The sequence below is a fragment of the Puccinia triticina genome, chromosome 4A, assembly GCF_026914185.1.
Source record: "Puccinia triticina chromosome 4A, complete sequence".
NCBI classification, from domain to species: Eukaryota; Fungi; Basidiomycota; class Pucciniomycetes; order Pucciniales; family Pucciniaceae; genus Puccinia; species Puccinia triticina.
The window spans coordinates 4628972-4647371 of record NC_070561.1 but is presented as its reverse complement, the minus strand read 5'-3'; the positions used below and the strand labels follow the sequence as shown (position 1 = coordinate 4647371).

The window sequence follows — 18400 nt, the reverse complement described above, 5'->3', positions numbered from 1 at the left end:
CACACGCCCTTTTCGAAGGGCGTGGGCAAGGGTGTGCCCCCGGGGGACGGGTGTGCGTTTATCAACACCCGTTCTTGCTCAAGCAAAGGCTGAGCAGTGGCTTTTCCTGTGCCAAGACTGAGGGGCAGCTGGGCCTGGGCCAAGGCTGAGCAGCAGCTGTGCCTGGGACAAAGCTGAGGAGCAGCTTGTGAAAAATGCAAGCTAGAGGCTTCAGCTGTGCCAAAATGGGCACTGAGCTGTGTGCCAGCCAGCCCTTAACTAGCAGATGGAGTAGCTTTGGAGCTGAAACCAGAGCTGTGTTATGTCAGTTGTCATCAACTGACTACTTTTTTTTCCTGGTGATAAGGCTCGGGCATTTGTTACAGCCAGTGAAGATTCTCAGCCATTCAACATACTGGAACGATTAATCGGCGAAGAGGCTATTGACGGTCAGATCCAATTCTTCCAGAACTGCATTGCAAAGTTCCAATCCGGAAATCATCACTTGGAACAACTGGAGAATGAAAAGATCAAAGAGCAGACCGAGGCGGCCAAAAAGAATCCCACCACGTGGACGCGCTTTTTTCTTTGCTCGAGTGGTGTCAAACGACAACGACCCACGGTGACATGATCAGGTTCCAAAAAATCATTGGACATGTCAGAAGTATCAGAAAAATTGTCGTCATCGGCATCCGTATCCATACCGGTGGTGCGCATGAGCCGGGATTCAACAAGATCGCACAAGAATGGCATTTCATTTTTAGCCACAGCGTTTTCTCGTATTGCCTTTGATTTGCAGCTGAAAAAAACTGGAGTCACTGTTGAAGAGCTGTGATACGGGCCTTTCTTGTACTCGCCATATCGGTTCCCTTCTTCATTTAAGCATTCCTTTGCCTACATTTTACAGATTAATATATCCTCATCACCAATAACCTTGTCAGGCTCGGTGATGCCAAGACACGAAGTCCTCTAGCTACACGAGTGACTGCGGCGAGTGGGCGCGTCTGTAGACGCGGTAAGATGATGGTTTATAAAGATTTATATCCCTGATGGGATGTAACGGAGGGGCCGCGAGAGCAGCGGAATGGTTAAGGTGCCCTCCGGGGCGGTTCTTACAGGGCCTGACAAGCAGGGGTAGTATGTCCTGTGTTGTCTGGGGTCCGACAAGCGGGGGTTGTTCGACAAGTTCCCAAGTATATAATTGATGGGGATTACTCCCGAGATGATAAAGAGAAAATGAGCTGGACTTACTGTTGGAGCAGGAGTCCAGCGACGAGCAATGAATCTAAAAACAATCTAACACAAGCTGAGAGCGAACTGATCAACGAATATGTTTGGCGAAGTAGTGCGCTGCTGGGCGGTTAAAGTGATTGACGATTCTGGGGAGCCAGAGTCCTCCCAACACCGGCTTTTTATGCTGTTTCTGGGAGGCTCGTCGGCTCGCTATTCTCCTGGCTGGCCTTCCAATACATTTTGTTGGAAGGCACAGCCTCTTTACTGGTCTTGCTACTCTTAAGACCCGTATCTCTTGGATACTGGTCGCAAGGAGGATTCTTCCTTCTCAGAACCTGTTTACTGAGTTCTACTCGGAATGACACGCTAGAGATCTTCTGCTCTCGAGTAGAGGATCACTAGGAGTCATTTCCTATGCGGAGCTCTTCGGCGATTTGTATCCAAGTCTTTCTGCTACTGTTGCTGCGACGGAGCTCGGAAGAAGATTATTACCACGCGACCAGGTACTGTAGTTCTCTGAGTCGCGTGGCTTGGTTGTTTAGCCGCCTACCGGCGACTGTTGTTTCCATGCGACCAGGTATTACAGGCTGAGTGATTTAGCCGCTACCAAGCCCACGTAGTCTTCACACAACCAGTGGCTGTCTGCTGAGTATTACGTGGGTTTTCTGAGGGGGTCTTTTCATACAGGCTCCCTTGGTTTTGTTACTTGTACTTAGTTGGAATATATTGTACAGAAGAGGTTCTGGACCGCGCGGCGGTCCTCTTGGTGTCTAGCTTCTCTAGGAAGCTATTTGCAAGTAATTAAAACAATCAAAACTAATCTATGCTGCGCAGAGGTCCGCGCTGCGGTCTGCTCTGCACCCAGTTTACGGTGCTCTTGGCTGCGCTACCGGAGCTGCAGGCGGGGCTCTATTTTAGAATGGTAGCCCGGCTGACAAACCTAGTGTAGGACTCAAGCTGAAACTCACTTGGGACAAGATATAATTGCGCCACAATGTTCGACCTTCAGGTTTTGAACAGATCAGGTCGCGGATGAAATCAACGATTTCAAATGTAGAATTGATGCCTCTAAAGCCGCGCCACACACTCCGCTTGATTACAATTTCTGGATGCTTGTGAGTGAGAAATCCTTCCAAAACCTTTTTGGGAGTGAGCTTGTGGTGTTGAATGACATCACAGATGTAACTGATTTTTTCGTGAAGCGTGTGGAGTATTGGAAGGTGAGGCTCCATCTTGCTTGGAATGGGGTATGCCTTGGTGAGGGTTGTTGCGCTACAATTTACCGCTTGGCCGAGTTGTCCACTGGATCAGGATGATTTAGTCTTCGGAGGTGGCCGAACTTGGATAAGAAAACAATCCAATCCCAACTTCCAAGTCGATGAGAACTTGCTAATAATTCTGACACCGTGTGTCAATTGGTTGTCTAACCTTGAAAGTAAAAAAAAGAACCGAGGGCGCTGTATTGATTTATCACCCCTCCTCCTCAGGAGGAGGTTGGATGGATTGTTGCTTTTATTACACAAAGAAGAAACAAAATAAGGACACTTTCGAAGTTGGGGTTCTCTTGGCAACATGGAGATCTTTCATGTAGTGAAAGAAGTGAGAAAAGATTTGGTCAGATGAGGGAGAAAATGAGGGATTACTGAAAAAAGGGGGATTTTCTCGAAAAATCAAGTTCCTCCTGTGCCAAAGATCACCGCTTGCAGGCAAGTCCCTCCTGCGGAGGTCGCGCGAAGCGCAACCTCCTCGGAGGGACTTTGTTAAGTTTGAGGGTCAGCCTAAATGCACTCCAAAAAAATCCCAAAAGCACTCCAAAAGTGAGTGTATGGAGTGTGCACTCCAATGATTATTGGAGTACAGACTAGAGTACTCCAAGTCAATTGGAGCGCAGAACCGGGGACTCAAGAATCTTTGGAGTGCACCACAAAGAACTCCAGTGGCCAGGAAGTTTAATGAGTGCCCATGAGTCTCACTCCATTAGATTGGAGTGCATTCCCTCAGCACTCCATTCCTGATATTTTGCCTCCTCAAAAGGGGAGTGCAGTACTGTGCACTCCAGCCAGAGCTGGAGTGCCTACAACTTCAACCGGGCTATGTACAAACACACCCCACTTGATCCTCCTGATATCCATGACCGGTACAGACTGGCAGTGAGCAGATTGATATTTCCTCTCAATGACCGGTCTGTACCGGACCGCCGGTCATTGAGGGAAATCACACCTCTCAATGACCGGTCTGTGCCGGTCATCAAGGGGAGTAACATCTCTTGATGACCGGTCTGTGCCGGTCACCGAGAAGACTCACACCTCTTGATGACCGGCGCGGACCGGTCACACCTCCCAATGACCGGCACAGACCGGTCATTGAGGGGACTCACACCTCAATGATTGGTCACCACCGGTCATTGAGGCTAATAACACCTCCTCTCGATGACCGGTCATCACCGGTCATCAAGGTGAGTCACATTCCTCGGTGACCGGTCAGACCGGTTATTGAGGGGACTCACACGTCTCAATGGCCGGTCAGACCGACCGGTCATCAAGAGTAGCACCTCCTCTTGATGACCGGTCATCACCAGTCATGAAGAGGGCTCACACCTCTCGATGACCGGCACAGACCGGTCATCGAGAGGACTCGCACCATCTCACACCTCTCGATAACCGGTGATGACCGGTCATCAAGGTGAGTCACATCTCTCAATGACCGGTCTGTGCCATTCATCGAGGGGAGTAACATCTCCTCTTGATGACTGGTCAGACCAACCGGTCATCAAGAGTAGCACCTCCCCTCGATGACTGGTACACACCGGTCATCAAGAGGTGTTACTACCCTCGATGACCGGTCTGACCGGTCATCAAAAAATGTGACTCACCTTGATGACCGGTGATGAACGGTCATTGAGAGGTGTGAGTCCCATCAATGACCGGTCTGACCGGTCATTGAGAGGTGTGAGTCCCCTCAATGACCGGTCTGACCAGTCATCGAGAGGTGTAAGTCCTCTCAATGACCGGTCTGTGCCGGTCATTGGGAGTTGTGACTGATGACCGGTCCGCGCCGGTCCTCGAGAGGTGGGAGTCCCCTTGATGACCGGTAAAGACCGGTCATTGAGAGTAGCACCTCCCCTTGATGACCGGTACACACCGGTCATCAAGAGGTGTGACTGATGACCGGTCCGCGCTGGTCATTGAGAGGTATGAGTCCTCTGGATGACCGGTCGTGTGCCCCTTGATGACTGGTCCAGACCGGTCATTGAGAGGTGTGATTGTGGGCACTCCAAAAAAAGGAGACATTGGAGTGCACCCCAATGCACTCCATTTGGTATTTGCCAGCTGGAGTGCAAAGCCAAAATCCTTCACTGAAAATGTGGAGTGCTTGGGCTTGCACTTCATTTTTTTTGGAGTGCATCTAGCTGCACTCCCCTATTTTGTTCAATTTTGGAGTACCCAGTTGTGTACTCCAATAAACATGGAGTGCCCATCTGGGGACTCCATGTTTTGGGAGTACAAAATCAAGGCACTCCAACTTTTTTGGAGTGCTGCCCCCCCAAAGCCAAAAATGTGGAGTGCATGAAGTAAAAGTTTGGAGTGCATTTAGGCTGACCCAAAAACAAATGCATCTAAACTTTCTCTGGGAGAAAGTGCGAGCGGCTGCGATTTATCATATGTCATGTCTAGATACCTTGACATCAGATTTCCATTTGGTCGCCCTTTGCGACATCCAATGAGAATCACTCTTAAGAAATCCGTCATCCTTGGAGTCTGAAATGAGATTTGGAGAGCTGTTGAACCTGTTGTATGTATTTCTCCATTTTTTACATTGATGACGGTTGTAGAGGTATAGTGAGATCAATGAGCCACATGATAGCAAAAAACCACTTGTTTTTGCCGATGGCAATTGGATCCTTGCGCCATTGAATCCTTGTCGGCTCAGCCAAAAGATTGATCAGATACCTGAACGGGGGCTCTTGATGTTTGACTTTGGATTGGATCCTGTGGAGCTGGGGACAACACTGAAACAAGTACAAATACATGGAGTGTATATTGTAAACATTTTCATTGAAGATGCCTACCTACATGTCCAAATTTTTGTATTTAGCCTATTTACACAGGATAACAACTAAAATAAAAAAATGCACATGTAGGTGGGCATCTTCAATGAAAAATGTTTACCATAGAAACTCAATGTGTTGTATTTATTTCAGTGTTGCTGAGAAGCTGCTTACTGGAAGTATCTTTTACACAAGTGAGATATAAGTGATCCATTGTCAGCCATCTGCTAACGCAGTCAGCACAGAGACTGACAATCTGCGGGCCGCCACAGAAGATGGCGACCCTGCCACCGGCGGCTCTGTAGCTACTGGGGTTTAGGATCCGGCTGGGAAAAGAAGCCGTTGAGGATGATTCTCAGGGAAGTTGTACCTGAGCCGATGTCGCGAGTGAACATATCCGCTGGGTAGGCTCTAAGGAACTTCTCACGAAGTTCTCTGAATGACAACCCGCGGTCCGCGAACCACAAGCCAACCAGCTGAAGGCTGGGTATAAAGCATGAGGGACCTCCGCACCTAGGATGGTCCCCCAGATCATTATTAGTTACCAAGCCCGCTTATTTGTTGCATCGAAGATACAACAATTGGGGCGTTTACTTTCTGATCCACCCTCCACCACCTTTACACTTCCGACTCCGCTCTCGACCTCGACTTACCCGAATTAAGTAAGTCTAGGTTTTCTTCCTTTTCTCTCTCTCTGTCCTAGAAAGGACTCTCTCTCGAATCTCATAGATTCCGGTTGTATTCGCTCAACCAGCCCCTCCAGACAGAGGCGCGGCTTTTCTCCTTGTGCTACGGCCAAGTTGAGCATCGACAGACAGTCGTGACAGCTGAGATCAGCCGTCAAACCTTGATTTTATCAAAGGTTTCATTCAGTGCGTTGCCACTATAGAGGCACGCCCTGACATTTGGGGGCCTCATTGGGAATCAGCAGCGCCACTGACTCTGGTAGATGCCAGTACCATACCCAAGCAAATGTTTGCTGAGATCGAGAAGGTGGTTGATGGTAATACCCACCGAATGTTGTCTCATACTACCTCTACCTTGAATTCTCTTGTTAAGTCTGTCCAAAAAGATGTTTCCACCCCCGTTTCTAATAATGTTCATCTCCTTAAAGATATCATCTCCGATAATTTTAAAGCTGTTAAATTTTCTCTGTCTGGTCTTGCTACTTTAAGTAATTCTATCTCTACGTCTGTTAGCCCGATTATTGAGACTGTTAAGTCTCTAAACTCCCGGGTTGATGAGGTGGAGGAGGCCTTAAGTAAGATCTCCATTGGGAACAAAAATGGTGAGCTTAAGACAGTCAAGCGTAATATTAAGGAATTTGTCCAGAACGCTCTGGATATCACTGTTTAAGACCTGGTAAGCCGCGACTCCGGCGATCCAAAGCTTATACATGAGATACAAGGTTTAAGTGCGCGAATGTTTGAGCTTGAGAAACGCGTTTTGGAGTCTACTACCACTGCTCCTGAAAACTTCGATGCCCTTTTTGCACAAAAACTTGACGAAGGTTTTCATCGGTTGCAGACCGCCCTGGTTGATCATCTGGGCAGGGAACAACGGGCCACGGCTGAGTCAAGTAGTATCGCTGATGTTGAGCAGAAACTTGAGGAACAAAGCGAGAATCAACGAGTTGATTTTTTGAATTTAAATGGCAAAATTGATCAAATGATGAGTCAGTACCGTGCTGAAGGGGCCCGGCTTCGGGAGGAGGTAGCGGGGCTCACCGGTATCATCCAATCTTTGTAATCGTTGCCAAGTGTTGACTCGGGCCGGGAGCTTCCTCCACATCTGGCCGGGGCTTCTACCAGACAACCGCGGCGAGATGGTGACGGCGTAGACCCCGAACTTAAAAAGCGTCTGAATATGGCTATCTCGAAATGCGACTGGCCGAGCTTTTCCGGTGAAGGCGAATAAGATCATCTTTGTTTTGTGCAATGGATTGATACCGCACATCGCGATAGCCATGTAGACGATGAGGTTATTATCCTTAAGCTCTTAACTATGCTCACAGGCACAGCTCTCTCTTGGTATGAGACTATGAGGCTCACACATCACAGTAATTCCTGGTCCTTCTGGAAAGAGGAGATTTGTAAAAAGTTCGGACACTCCGCGTGGAAGCGAAAGAAGCAGAATGCTTTCACTTCGGATCGATTTGTCCCGGGCGAATCCGAGCCAGCGCAGTGGGTAACACAACAGTACAATAGGCTGAAGTGCTTCGAGCCTAACATTGATCAGGAATCTCTGAATTTTAAGCTTTTAAACCTTATGGACAACGAAGTGGAATATGCTGCCAAAAATGCTATGAAGCGGCCGGATGCTGACCTCAGTAGCTTCATCAATGTTCTGGAAGACATCTGTGATAAAACCAGACTTGGGCGGCGCCGTTTTCCCCCGAAGGTGGCTCCCCCTCTCGTTTCCAAGCCCACAGGCCAGGCTTTCGAGAAAAATAAGACTGCACCCTCCGATATTAAGTGTTTTACCTGCAAAGAAACAGGGCACACCGCTCGCAAGTGCCCGAAGAATGTCAACGCGGTAGATGACGGGGAAGGGGCCGAATCAGCCGCCAAACAGGGCAGTGATCCTGAAGACGATGGCCCAATTATTGGTGCTATATCTACCGGCGCGGAGGCTGTGGGCACAACGCGCGGCAAAAACAACCTTGTGCAGATGTCCTGCTGCGACAAGGATTGTCTGGTTTTGCTAGATAGCGGGGCTGTCCGCTCTGTTGTGGGAAGATCGTACTTAACTCGGTTTTGTCCAGGCTGGGAAACGTTCATCCTGCCGATACAGCCGGGTAAATTCCACAGCGCGTCCGGGGCACTAATTCCGTTGGGTGTTGTCAATATTCGCCTTTTTCTGCAAGGCGTTAAGATGGTGATGAAGTTCGTGGTCATGGAAAATATGACCTCCAGGTACTTTATTGTTGGTAACGACTATTTGGTGCACTACAAGATCTCCTTGCTGAATGCGGAGAAACACCAATTCACTATTGGCAAGAAAGTGTTTGATTTCGACGAATCCATTAACATTGTTGCCCCGGAAATGGATAACGAGGTGGGATTTGAAGGCGAGGTCCTGCGTGACTCAAGGATTAGTGAGGAACTCACGCCCTCTCAGAAGGCTGGTCTCGTACTCGCCCTGTCAGAGAATAAGGAGGCTTTTGCTACGCCGGACCAACCTTTTGGCTCCATTAAAGGGCACGAGGTTGAAATCACCCTGACTGTGGATAAGCCTTACCCTTTGGCTCTCCGGAAATCTCCCTACCCTGCGAGCCCTCGGACTAGAGCTGCTATTGAGGAAAACATAGCGCTCCTCATTCGCATGGGTATTCTGCGGAAGGTTGGCTCCAACGAATGAGTATCTATCACGACGCCAGTGATCATTGTCTGGAATAAATACAAGTCACGATTGGTGGGCGACTTCCGGGCCCTGAATACTTACACGACTCCGGATCGGTACCCGATGCCAAAGATCACAGAGTCTCTGACCAAACTGCACGGTGCAAAGTTCATCACTTGCATGGACGTGCTGAAGGGGTTCCATCAGAATACCGTGGGGAAGGACAGCCGTCAATTCCTACGGATCATTTCGCATATGGGGATCCATGAGTATCTGAGGATGCCGTTTGGCATCAAAAACGCTCCATCTCATTTTCAGCGGATGATGGATTTGGAGTTCCGTTTGGAACTCAGTGAACTGTGGTTGATTATTTATATTGACGATATCATAATCTTCACGGAGACATGGGAAGAGCATATCCTGAAACTCCGGATTATACTTCAAAAGGTCCGCAAGATGGGGATGAAGATCTCTCTTACTAAGTGTTCCTTTGGCTTTTCGGAACTGAAGGCCCTGGGCCACATTGTTAATGGTCTTTCTCTTGGCATTTACCAGCACCGGGTTGCCGCGGTACTACTGAAGCCTATCCCAGTAACGGTAAAGGAATTACAATCGTTCCTTGGGTTTGCCGGCTATTATCGGCTACACATTAAGGATTTTAACCTTATGGCGTCTTGCCTGTATAAGATATGTAGCCCAAACGTTGCATTTGAGATGACGCTTGAGCGCATTGAGGCTTATAAAGCTCTTCGGGTAGCGCTTACTACGGCTCCATTACTCTTTCACCCGGACCCGTCCCGTCCCTTTTTACTTTATGTTGATGCGTGCATGGAAGGCATCGGGGCTGCGCTGCATCAGATCCAGATCGTTGGGGACAAGGAGCAGGAGGGCCCCATTTGTTTCATTTCGCGGCAGCTGAAGGATTCCGAAAAGAAGTACGGGGCCTCCCAACTGGAGTGCCTCTGCCTTGTTTGGGCATTAGAAAAGCTGTACTACTACTTGGATGGCTGCGTGTTCACCGTCATTACAGACTGTGTGGCGCTGAAGTCCTTGTTGAATATGAAGACGCCGAGCAGGCATATGATGCGCTGGCAGATATTGATCCAGGAGTGGCGTGGCTCCATGACCATTGTCCACCGAGATGGCTTGATCCACAAGAATGCGGATGGCTTGTCCCGCTGGGCCCTGCCGAACGACAAAGATAACCCGGCCGCCGACGAGGAAGACACTCCGCGAGAGGTGCCCATAATGGCAATCAGTGTCAGCGGTTTGGCAACGGAGTTCTGGGATTCGGTGGAGCGGAGCTATGACAATAACCCCAACACGGCTGCTTTAGTGGGTATTCTCCGATCCAAGCACTCTCAACCCGACCTGGTAACGCGGCTGGAGGAACCGTGGGGAGCCAATTTTTCAGCAGGCTGTTTTCTGCTCTTGGATGGTCTGCTGTACCATCGTACGGGTAATCACTGCGCGCTCGTGCTTGTTGACGAGGATCATATTAGTACTATGCTCCACGAGTGTCATGATAACGTAGCCGCGGGACATTTCTCTAAGGAACGTACGGTCGAGCGGCTCCGGGTGCTGGCTTGGTGGCCTGGGTGGACCGCTCAAGTGGAGCAGTACTGCTCCAGTTGTGACCGTTGCCAAAAAGCCAACCGCGCGACTGGAAAGCGGTTTGGACTTTTGCAGGCTATTGAGGAGCCCAAACAGCGTTGGGAGGTGATCAATATGGACTTTGTCACCGCGCTCCCACCGGGGGGAAAAGACAGCTTTAATGCTGTTCTAGTGGTGGTGGACCGCTTCTCCAAGCGCGCCCGTTTCCTCCCTTGCTATAAAGATAATACGGCGTTGGATATAGCGCTGATCTTCTGGAATTCTATTGTTCACGACGTCGGTTGCCCTAAGGTCATTATCACAGATCGTGACCCTAAGTTTACCTCTGAGTTTTGGCAGAGTTTATTTCAGCTGATGGGGACGAAACTTTTGTTTTCTACCGCATATCATCCCCAGACTGACGGTCTGGCCGAGCGTATGATCCAGACGCTCGAGGATATGGTGCGCCGCTATTGCGCTTTCGGCTTGCGTTTCAAAGATAGCGAAGGCTACACCCATGACTGGGTTTCCCTTTTGCCAGCGCTGGAGCATGCCTACAACTCCAGCGTTCATTCCAGCACTGGGAAGACCCCGTTGTGGTGGTCAATCCGGTAGTCAAGATCAGATCAGCTTTCAGTCTCAGCCTCACCGGCACAATCCTCAAGATCCCATCCTCAAGATTCCATATTCAAGATTCTCTCAGGTTCCCTGGCTCCCTTTTCCTCACTCTCCACATCTCCACTTCCCTTCCCTTTCCCCTCTCACCTTTTCCCTTTCTTGGTCCTAACACAGAACTACCTGTGGATTTATTCCTGTTGTTGTCTTTTCTGGTCTTGTTTCTTCCTTGTTTTTTTTTTCTCAGTCATGTTCATTTCCATTCTTCCTGGTCCCTTCCTCATCTTCTTAAATTGTGGTTCTCATAGATTTCATGTTTTCAGCGCTTGGTTTTATTTCTCTTTCTTTTTCTTCCTTGTGTTGTCTTTTTTTCTTTTCTTTCTTTTCTTTCTCTCTGTTGTCGGTGGTGTGTGCGCGCGCACGGCGCGCGAGGAGATGATGACATGCTTGTGACAGGCCTCCAGGAATCCAAGTTCCCGGCGAACTTGGAGGATAGGAGGCCATAGCATTCTGTACTGATCCAAGTCGGAGGCTATAAAATCTTATTGATCTGATTATTAATTCTTGCCGATCCAACCCTGATTCTGCGCACCAAGCCTCTGATCTTGATTCCCAATATCTTTCTGAGTTCACCAAACAACACCGCCGACGAGAATCATACTCTCGTCGTATCAAAACCACTCTCTCAAACCCAAACGCTATCCATCTTCGATCCCTTTTTTTTCCGACTCCTCTCTGGACCACTCTAGAGGGCAGCTCCCCAGCATCTATCCCCTCCCAGCGCTGCCGCCGGCCTAGCACCGGACGGAGCTCCATATTTGGTCCCCCGAGCCGGGATCGAACCAGCGACCTCAAGATTTACAGTCTCGGACTGTGGTTTTGCGGTGCTTGGCGGCTCTCTTTATTTTGTTTGTCGGCTTTCCATCCCGGATCATCCTCCCTTCGATTTCCGAGTCCTCTTTCCCCTCGTCAATCTTCCACAAGACTCTCGGTCGATCGCCCCAGAAGGTCCACCCCCCACGAACCTTGTTTCAGGAACGGTCCGGACCTCGTTTCAGCGGATCGGAACCTCTCCTTCATCGATTTCCTCTCGATCTCGACCTTCTTTTCTAGGTTTGATTTGTGTTACCAGCGGGGCACAGGGGTATTAAAGTAAGTCCCCTCCAGTTAGTAGCACCTCCGAACTCTACATCGTGTCGAAAAACATCCCGCCACTCCGTGAGCCGCTCTCGATTTCCACTTTCTCCCCCCCCTCGCAGGTTTCCTTGCTATGGCCGAATCCTCAACAGCTGGCAGCAAGATGAAGAAGATCAAGCCCCAGAACAGGACTTGGATCTTCGACGGAAAGGACGTGGAAGAGTTCATCGAATTCTATGAGCTGGCGGCTGATATCGATGAGGCTTCTGACCACGATCGCGCTCGTCAGGCCGGCTGTTTTGTCACGCCGGAGATTTTCAAAATCATTGTCACTCTCGATGGCTACAAGCCGCCGGACTGGGCGAAGCTGAAGGCCTCCATGCTTTCTTATTGGGGAAGGCTCGATAAGGCGCTCTACACGGAGCGAGATTTGGTAGCGCTTGTTTCGACGTGGCAAGGAAAGGGCGGCGTGGCGTCGGTCGCGGACTATCAGGAGTTCCAGAAGACATGGGGTCCCCTGCAGTCTTATCTAGTCTCGAAGAAGCACATCGACTCGGTTGAGGAAATCAGGAAGGACTTCTACCAAGCTTTTTCCCCCGGGCTCCAGGAGCGCATCCGCGATCAACTAATCAAGGACAAGTCGTTGGTAGTCACCCTCGACAACCGTCGACGTCTTCCCGAGTTTAAAATCCTTAAGGCGGCGGTTGACGAGGTGATGGAGGGGCAGGTGGCTCTTACTTTTGAAGATTCCCGGTCTACCGCCCCGGTAGCTTCCCCGTTTCATGCCTCAAACGACATCATGAAGCGGATGGGGGAGGAGCGCAGGCCTGCTCAGACCGCCTCGACTCCCGTGCCGTCAACCTCGATCGATGAGCTGACGAAGATGTTCCAGTCATTGGAACAGTATCTGAAGAAGGAGCCGGCCTCAACCGCGACGGACCGACCAGCTATGATTTGCTTCTACTGTCATCGGGAGAGGCACGGCACCCTCCACTGTCGCGAACTTCAGGCTGACAAGGAGCAGGGCCTGGTCGAGCAGAGGGGGACCAACTTTTTCCTCCCTAACGGCGCCCTCATTCCGTTCGATCGCAGTCGACCGATCAGGCACGTGGTGGCCACGTTTTCTGCCTCCAATCCATCTCGACCGTCGACGCCCACTCGTCAATCAGTCAACGCGGCTTCCTCGGAGTACAAGGCGGGCTGTGGATCTCTAGAACCGATGTGGTACCCACCAGCGGTCTCATCTCAGTCGTTCGCTGGTACTTATGAAGCTGATCCGGCGGGCAGGAAACGCCATGAGGAGCCTAGACCCTTTAAGGCGCCATTAGCCCCTGCCTCGCAGGCGAGACGACCGATCCGAAAGCCATCTCAAGAGGAGGTGGAGCCCAGCAAGAGTGGCCCGGCGGATGAGCCTGAGCTGTTTGATCGGATCATGAATGGACCCGACCCCGATGCTCCCGCCGCCAAGGGCGCTCCTAGCCGACCCGCTACCCCGCCCAAAGCTTCAGGATCCCAGCCTAAGGTGCGGTTCGAGCGGGATGTTCTCAGAGAGCAGCCCGAGGTAGTTACTGAGCTGCTGCGGACGATCGGTGATCTTGAAGTGCCACGCGTGACTGTGTCCCAATTGTGCGCCGCCTCGCCGGCCGTTGCCGAAGGCGTGAAGAAGTGGGTGTCCCGTCGACGCGTGGAGGTGGGATCTGAGGAGCTGAAGGTTAACTCCGGTACTCTAGCGGAGGGAATTGACCCAGACGGTGAATTCGACCCCAATCTCTACTCCTGCCCACTTGGGTATCTTAACTGTAGTGTAGGTGAAGGAGAAGCGATTTCTTCTCCTCTGGTAGACTCAGGATCTCAGCTCAACCTCATCTCAGACACACTCGCGGTCAAGCTGAATCTCACACCTCGGGTAAACTTCAGTTCCGCCGTTTATGGGATCAACAATCAAGCCTGCGAGCTGATTGGAGTCGCGGAGGATGTTCCTATCCGGATCGGTCGATCTATCGTTGGATCCTGCCACTTCTGGATCACTCGAGCGGACGGGCCTTTCATTCTTGGAAGGCCCTTTTTGATGGACTTCAAAGCTACCTTGATGTTCTCCCCAACGGCTGGGGAGAGGATCATCCTTCCGGACCCCAGTGGGCGTAACATCGAGGTGACACTGTGCCCAGTCGACAAAGGACGGTGGGAGCGTGAATTCCCAGCCTACGGCCGGAAGGGGGTGCTGGCCCATTGCGGTCGCATCCTCGAGGGCTCCTCGGAGGACTCGGCTTTTTTATGAAGACCGTCGGTCCAGCAATTGGCAGAGTTAATCAAGGGCCCCAAGCTCTGTCCAAGGGATCGACTTCTCACCCCTGGGCCCGCTCCTCTTCTCTTCTCAAATTTTCTGCGCCTCCGTCTTCCGTCTCTTTCCTCTCAGTTCAGTCTCTCGAAAAACATCAAAGTCAAAAACATCAAGAAAATCAGAAAAACCTCAAAAACATCGCCCCAATTTCTTTCAAGTCTCCGATTCCTCAGTTTTCTCAGTTCTTCTCTTCTCATCTCTCAAGATCAACCCCTTCGGCTCCCCAGTCTAGCGCGAGGGAGGACATGCAGCATGGGCTTTCCGCGGGGGCACTAAAACCAAAAGTAAGTCCCCTCCATAGTATGCATCTCCGGGTAGATACTACCGCATCATCAAAAACTCTACCTTGCGCCACACTCGTGAGCCGTCCGCAATCTCTTGGTTCTGTGCCCAGGCTTTCGGAGGCGCAGCCATCCGATCTCCGTCTCTGCGATGAGAATAATCTATGCCCCGATCTCCGTCTCTGCGATGAGAATAATCTAGTTTTGTCTCAGGACACCCTCCGCGACGAGGTTAAACTAGGCTTGTCTGCAACGACCCTCCGCGACGAGGTTAAACTAGGCTTGTCTGCAACGACCCTCCGCAATGAGGCTAAACTTCCGAGCCTCCGCGACGAGGATAAACTAAAGATCCTCCGCAATGAGGTGAAACTATTAGTTTCAAGCACAGAGGTCCAGGTGAATGCGGAGGAACAAGGTATTCTGCGGAGGAATCGGAGACTGAAAGTAAGTTCTCTCCGATTATGCACCTCCGGGCGTGATGCTCCAAACTTTCGTCAAGCTCTACCTCGTGCCACTGTCGTGAGCCACTCTCCGTCGTCTGGGTTTTCTTACGCAGAAAAAGCCCCTTTCGAGGATTTTTCGGAACTGCGGACGTGGGCGTTGCTCCAGTATGGTCTCAGCGGTTGGTCCCAAAAAGCGCTGTTGGATGCTTGGAAAGCGGGCGAGCCAGTGGTGTTCGCAGCGAAATACAAGCCCGTTTCGCGAAAGATCAAACCTGTTAATCGGCCGATGCCGCAAGGATTGAATCCCCCCCTCCAGAGGCCGCCTCTTTCCCGGGATCCCTATCGACCTTTGCCCCGCTCCCTGGCGGGTCCTTTCACTCCCAAGGGTCGCGTCACCGCGGAAAGACTTCAAGTGGTGAACTTTGGTCCGGACGGCTGGCTCTGGCCGGATGAGCTGAATCTTATCAAGAACGTTTTGGCCGAACGCAATCAGTCTATTGCTTTCGACGAATCCGAGCGTGGATTGTTGAAGGAATCCTACGGTCTTCCTTACGTGATCCCAGTCGTTGAGCACGAGCCTTGGCAAAAGAAACGGATTCCAATACCGGCCGCAAAAATGGACGAATACACTCGAATTCTTCGGGAGCGGGTACGAAACGGCTTGTACGAGCAGTCCACCTCATCTTACTCAAGTCCCGTCTTTTGCGTCCTCAAGAGCAACGGGAAGCTTCGGATCGTCCACAATCTCCAACCGTTGAACAAGGTCACCGTGAAAGATGCCGGGGTGCCGCCGGCCACGGAGGATTTTGTCGAGTCTTTTTCTGGGCGGGTTTGTTACGGCCTGGGTGACATAATGGGCGGCTATGATGAGCGCACCCTCGATCCAATCTCTCGGCCGCTGACAACATTCGACACACCTCTCGGCCGGTTCCAATTGACCCGCCTCCCGCAGGGCGCCACTAACTCTGTCGCTGTTTATCAAGCGCAGATGATGTGGGTCCTGCAGGAGGAGATCCCCGATCACGCGGGCGTGTTTATTGATGACGGGGGCATCAAAGGCCCGGTTTCCGACTATGATAACGAGGTTTTGGCTTGGCACCCGGGAGTCCGGCGCTTCGTGTGGGAGTACGCGACCACTTTGGAGCGCGTCCTCTTTCGGATCGAGGAGGCTGGGTTGACGGTGTCCGCGGCGAAGCTGGCGGCCTGCGTGCCCGCCCTGGAAATCGTAGGCCACGTTGTGTGCAAAGAGGGTCGACGGATGGCCAGGAATAAGATAAACAAGATCTTGTCCTGGCCAACACCATCGGATGCGACGGAGGTTCGAGGGTTCCTTGGGGTGGTCGTGTATGTGCGAATATTTATCCCCTCCCTGTCTCAAATCTGTATCCCTCTTCGGCGACTGACGCGCAAGGATGCGGTATTCATCTGGACCGAGGATTGCGAGGCCGCCTTCCGGCGATTGAAGGAAATGGTGGGGAAAGATATCGTGCTGGCGAAGGTTGCTTATGGACCCGGGGCTGGGAAGCTCCGACTGGCGGTCGACTCTAGTTTTCACGCCGCCGGAGCTGTTCTCACACAGGAAGATATGAACGGGTTCGATAGGCCAGCGTTGTACGAGTCTCTCTTGTTTTCCGACGTCGAGTCTCGGTATTCCCAGCCCAAGCTCGAGCTTTGTGGCGTTGCCAGGATTCTCAAAAAACTGCAGGTTGTCTTGTGGGGGCAGCACTTCGAGCTCCTCGTCGATGCACAGTCTCTCGTGCAAATGATTAACGCCCCGAGCCTACCCAACGCGCCAATGACGCGTTGGGTGGCCTTCATCCACCTCTTTTCGTTCGATATCGCTCATCGACCTGGTAAATCGTTTACGATGCCTGATGGACTTTCCAGGCGTCCCCAGGGGGACAACGAGTCGGACCCTCCTGAGGAGGAGTTCGACGAAGAAACCCCTCTTATCCGACCGGCTCTCTCTTTCTCACTCAAGGCGGGGTCGGAGTATTCGGGTCTCCAGGACGGCTTCTGGAGACAGCTGGAGGAATATCTTACAACCCTGTCTCGGCCAAGCGGCATGGACCAACGCGCGTTCCAGGCTCTTAAGAGGAAAGCGTCGGAATTTTTCGTGCAGGCGGGTCGCCTTTTGAAGCGGGGTACTCCGTTACCCAGGATCGTGGTCACTATTCCGAGCCAGCAGGATGCTATCCTCCGCCGTCTGCACGAAGACCTTGGCCATCGTGGGACGGCGGAGACCTATCGCCGGATCTCCGATCGCTTTTGGTGGCCGTCTTTGAAGAAATCGGTTCAGACGTGGTGCCGCAGCTGCGAGGCTTGTCAGAAGAGAGATTTGCGGCGGCCGGTGGAAGTGCGCTACCCGACGGGCGAAGACACACTTTTCGGGAGAGTCTCCATGGACGTCGTACACATCAAGGCGAGTGGCGCGAAATATCTTATCGTCGCTCGCGACGACTTCTCGGGGTGGGTTGAGGCCAAATTTCTTAACAACATTACGTCGGAGGCCGTCGCCGCTTTTCTGCACGATCACTGGACCATGCGGTACGGCTTGGCCCGCGCATACTCAACTGATGGTGGCTCTGAGTTCGGCGGGGCTCTCGCGGAAATGCTCAGGTCGTTGCCAGGGCAGCATCGGGTGTCGACGCCTTACTACCCTGAGGCACAGGGAATGGTTGAGCGCGGACACGCGCCTCTCAAGGCGGCTTTGGCTAAGCTCGCAGGCGAATCGGGGAAAAATTGCAAGAAATTTCTCCCACTGGTCTTGTTCTCTGATCGGATCTCGACCAAGCGCTCGACGGGGTATTCCCCGTACGAGTTGGTGTTCGGCCAACGAGCGGCCCTTCCCATCGATCTGGACATAGAGTCATTCCTGGGTGTCGACTGGGAGGAGGTTCGCAGTACTGCGGACTTGTTGGTGGCTCGCTCCCGACAGCTTGAGCGAAGCGAGGAGTCTCGATCTGTTGCCCACGAAAGAATGATGAAGTCCCGAGCAGAGTCGATCCGCTATTGGCAAAATCGCAACGCCGACCGAATGCGCGATCCTCTCCCTCCGGGCACCCTAGTTTTGGCCTACAATCGCTCACTGGAGGTTCAGTGGGGGCAGCTCTTTGCCCACAAATGGAACGGGCCTTATCGAGTCGTCAAGCAAGTTGAAGGCGGGTCTTATGTCCTCTCGGAACTCGACGGAACGGAACTTAAACGCCGGTTCGCGGCGGATCAGGTCAAGCGGTACTTTCCGCGCGGGGGCATTTCTGACCAGAAGTAAGTCCCCCTCCTTAGTATGCACCTCGGGTCCTACTACTCCCCTCGTCGTAAGCATTACTTTAGCCACTGCCGTGAGCCGCTCGTGGGACCCCTTTTCTTCTTCTTCTGTCTTTAGCGC

General features: G+C 51.8%; 1 protein-coding gene across 1 annotated transcript; it reads right to left on the bottom strand.

Annotated features, from left to right (window-relative positions):
• Positions 1 to 403: 403 nt before the first annotated feature.
• On the bottom strand, positions 404 to 732 carry PtA15_4A538 (uncharacterized protein; the record flags this gene model as incomplete). Its single annotated transcript, XM_053168432.1, has 2 exons — positions 404 to 493; positions 601 to 732. 2 exons carry the CDS (start codon positions 730 to 732, stop codon positions 404 to 406), a joined length of 222 nt encoding a protein of 73 aa, XP_053019642.1.
• Between the last annotated feature and the right edge of the window lie 17668 nt (positions 733 to 18400).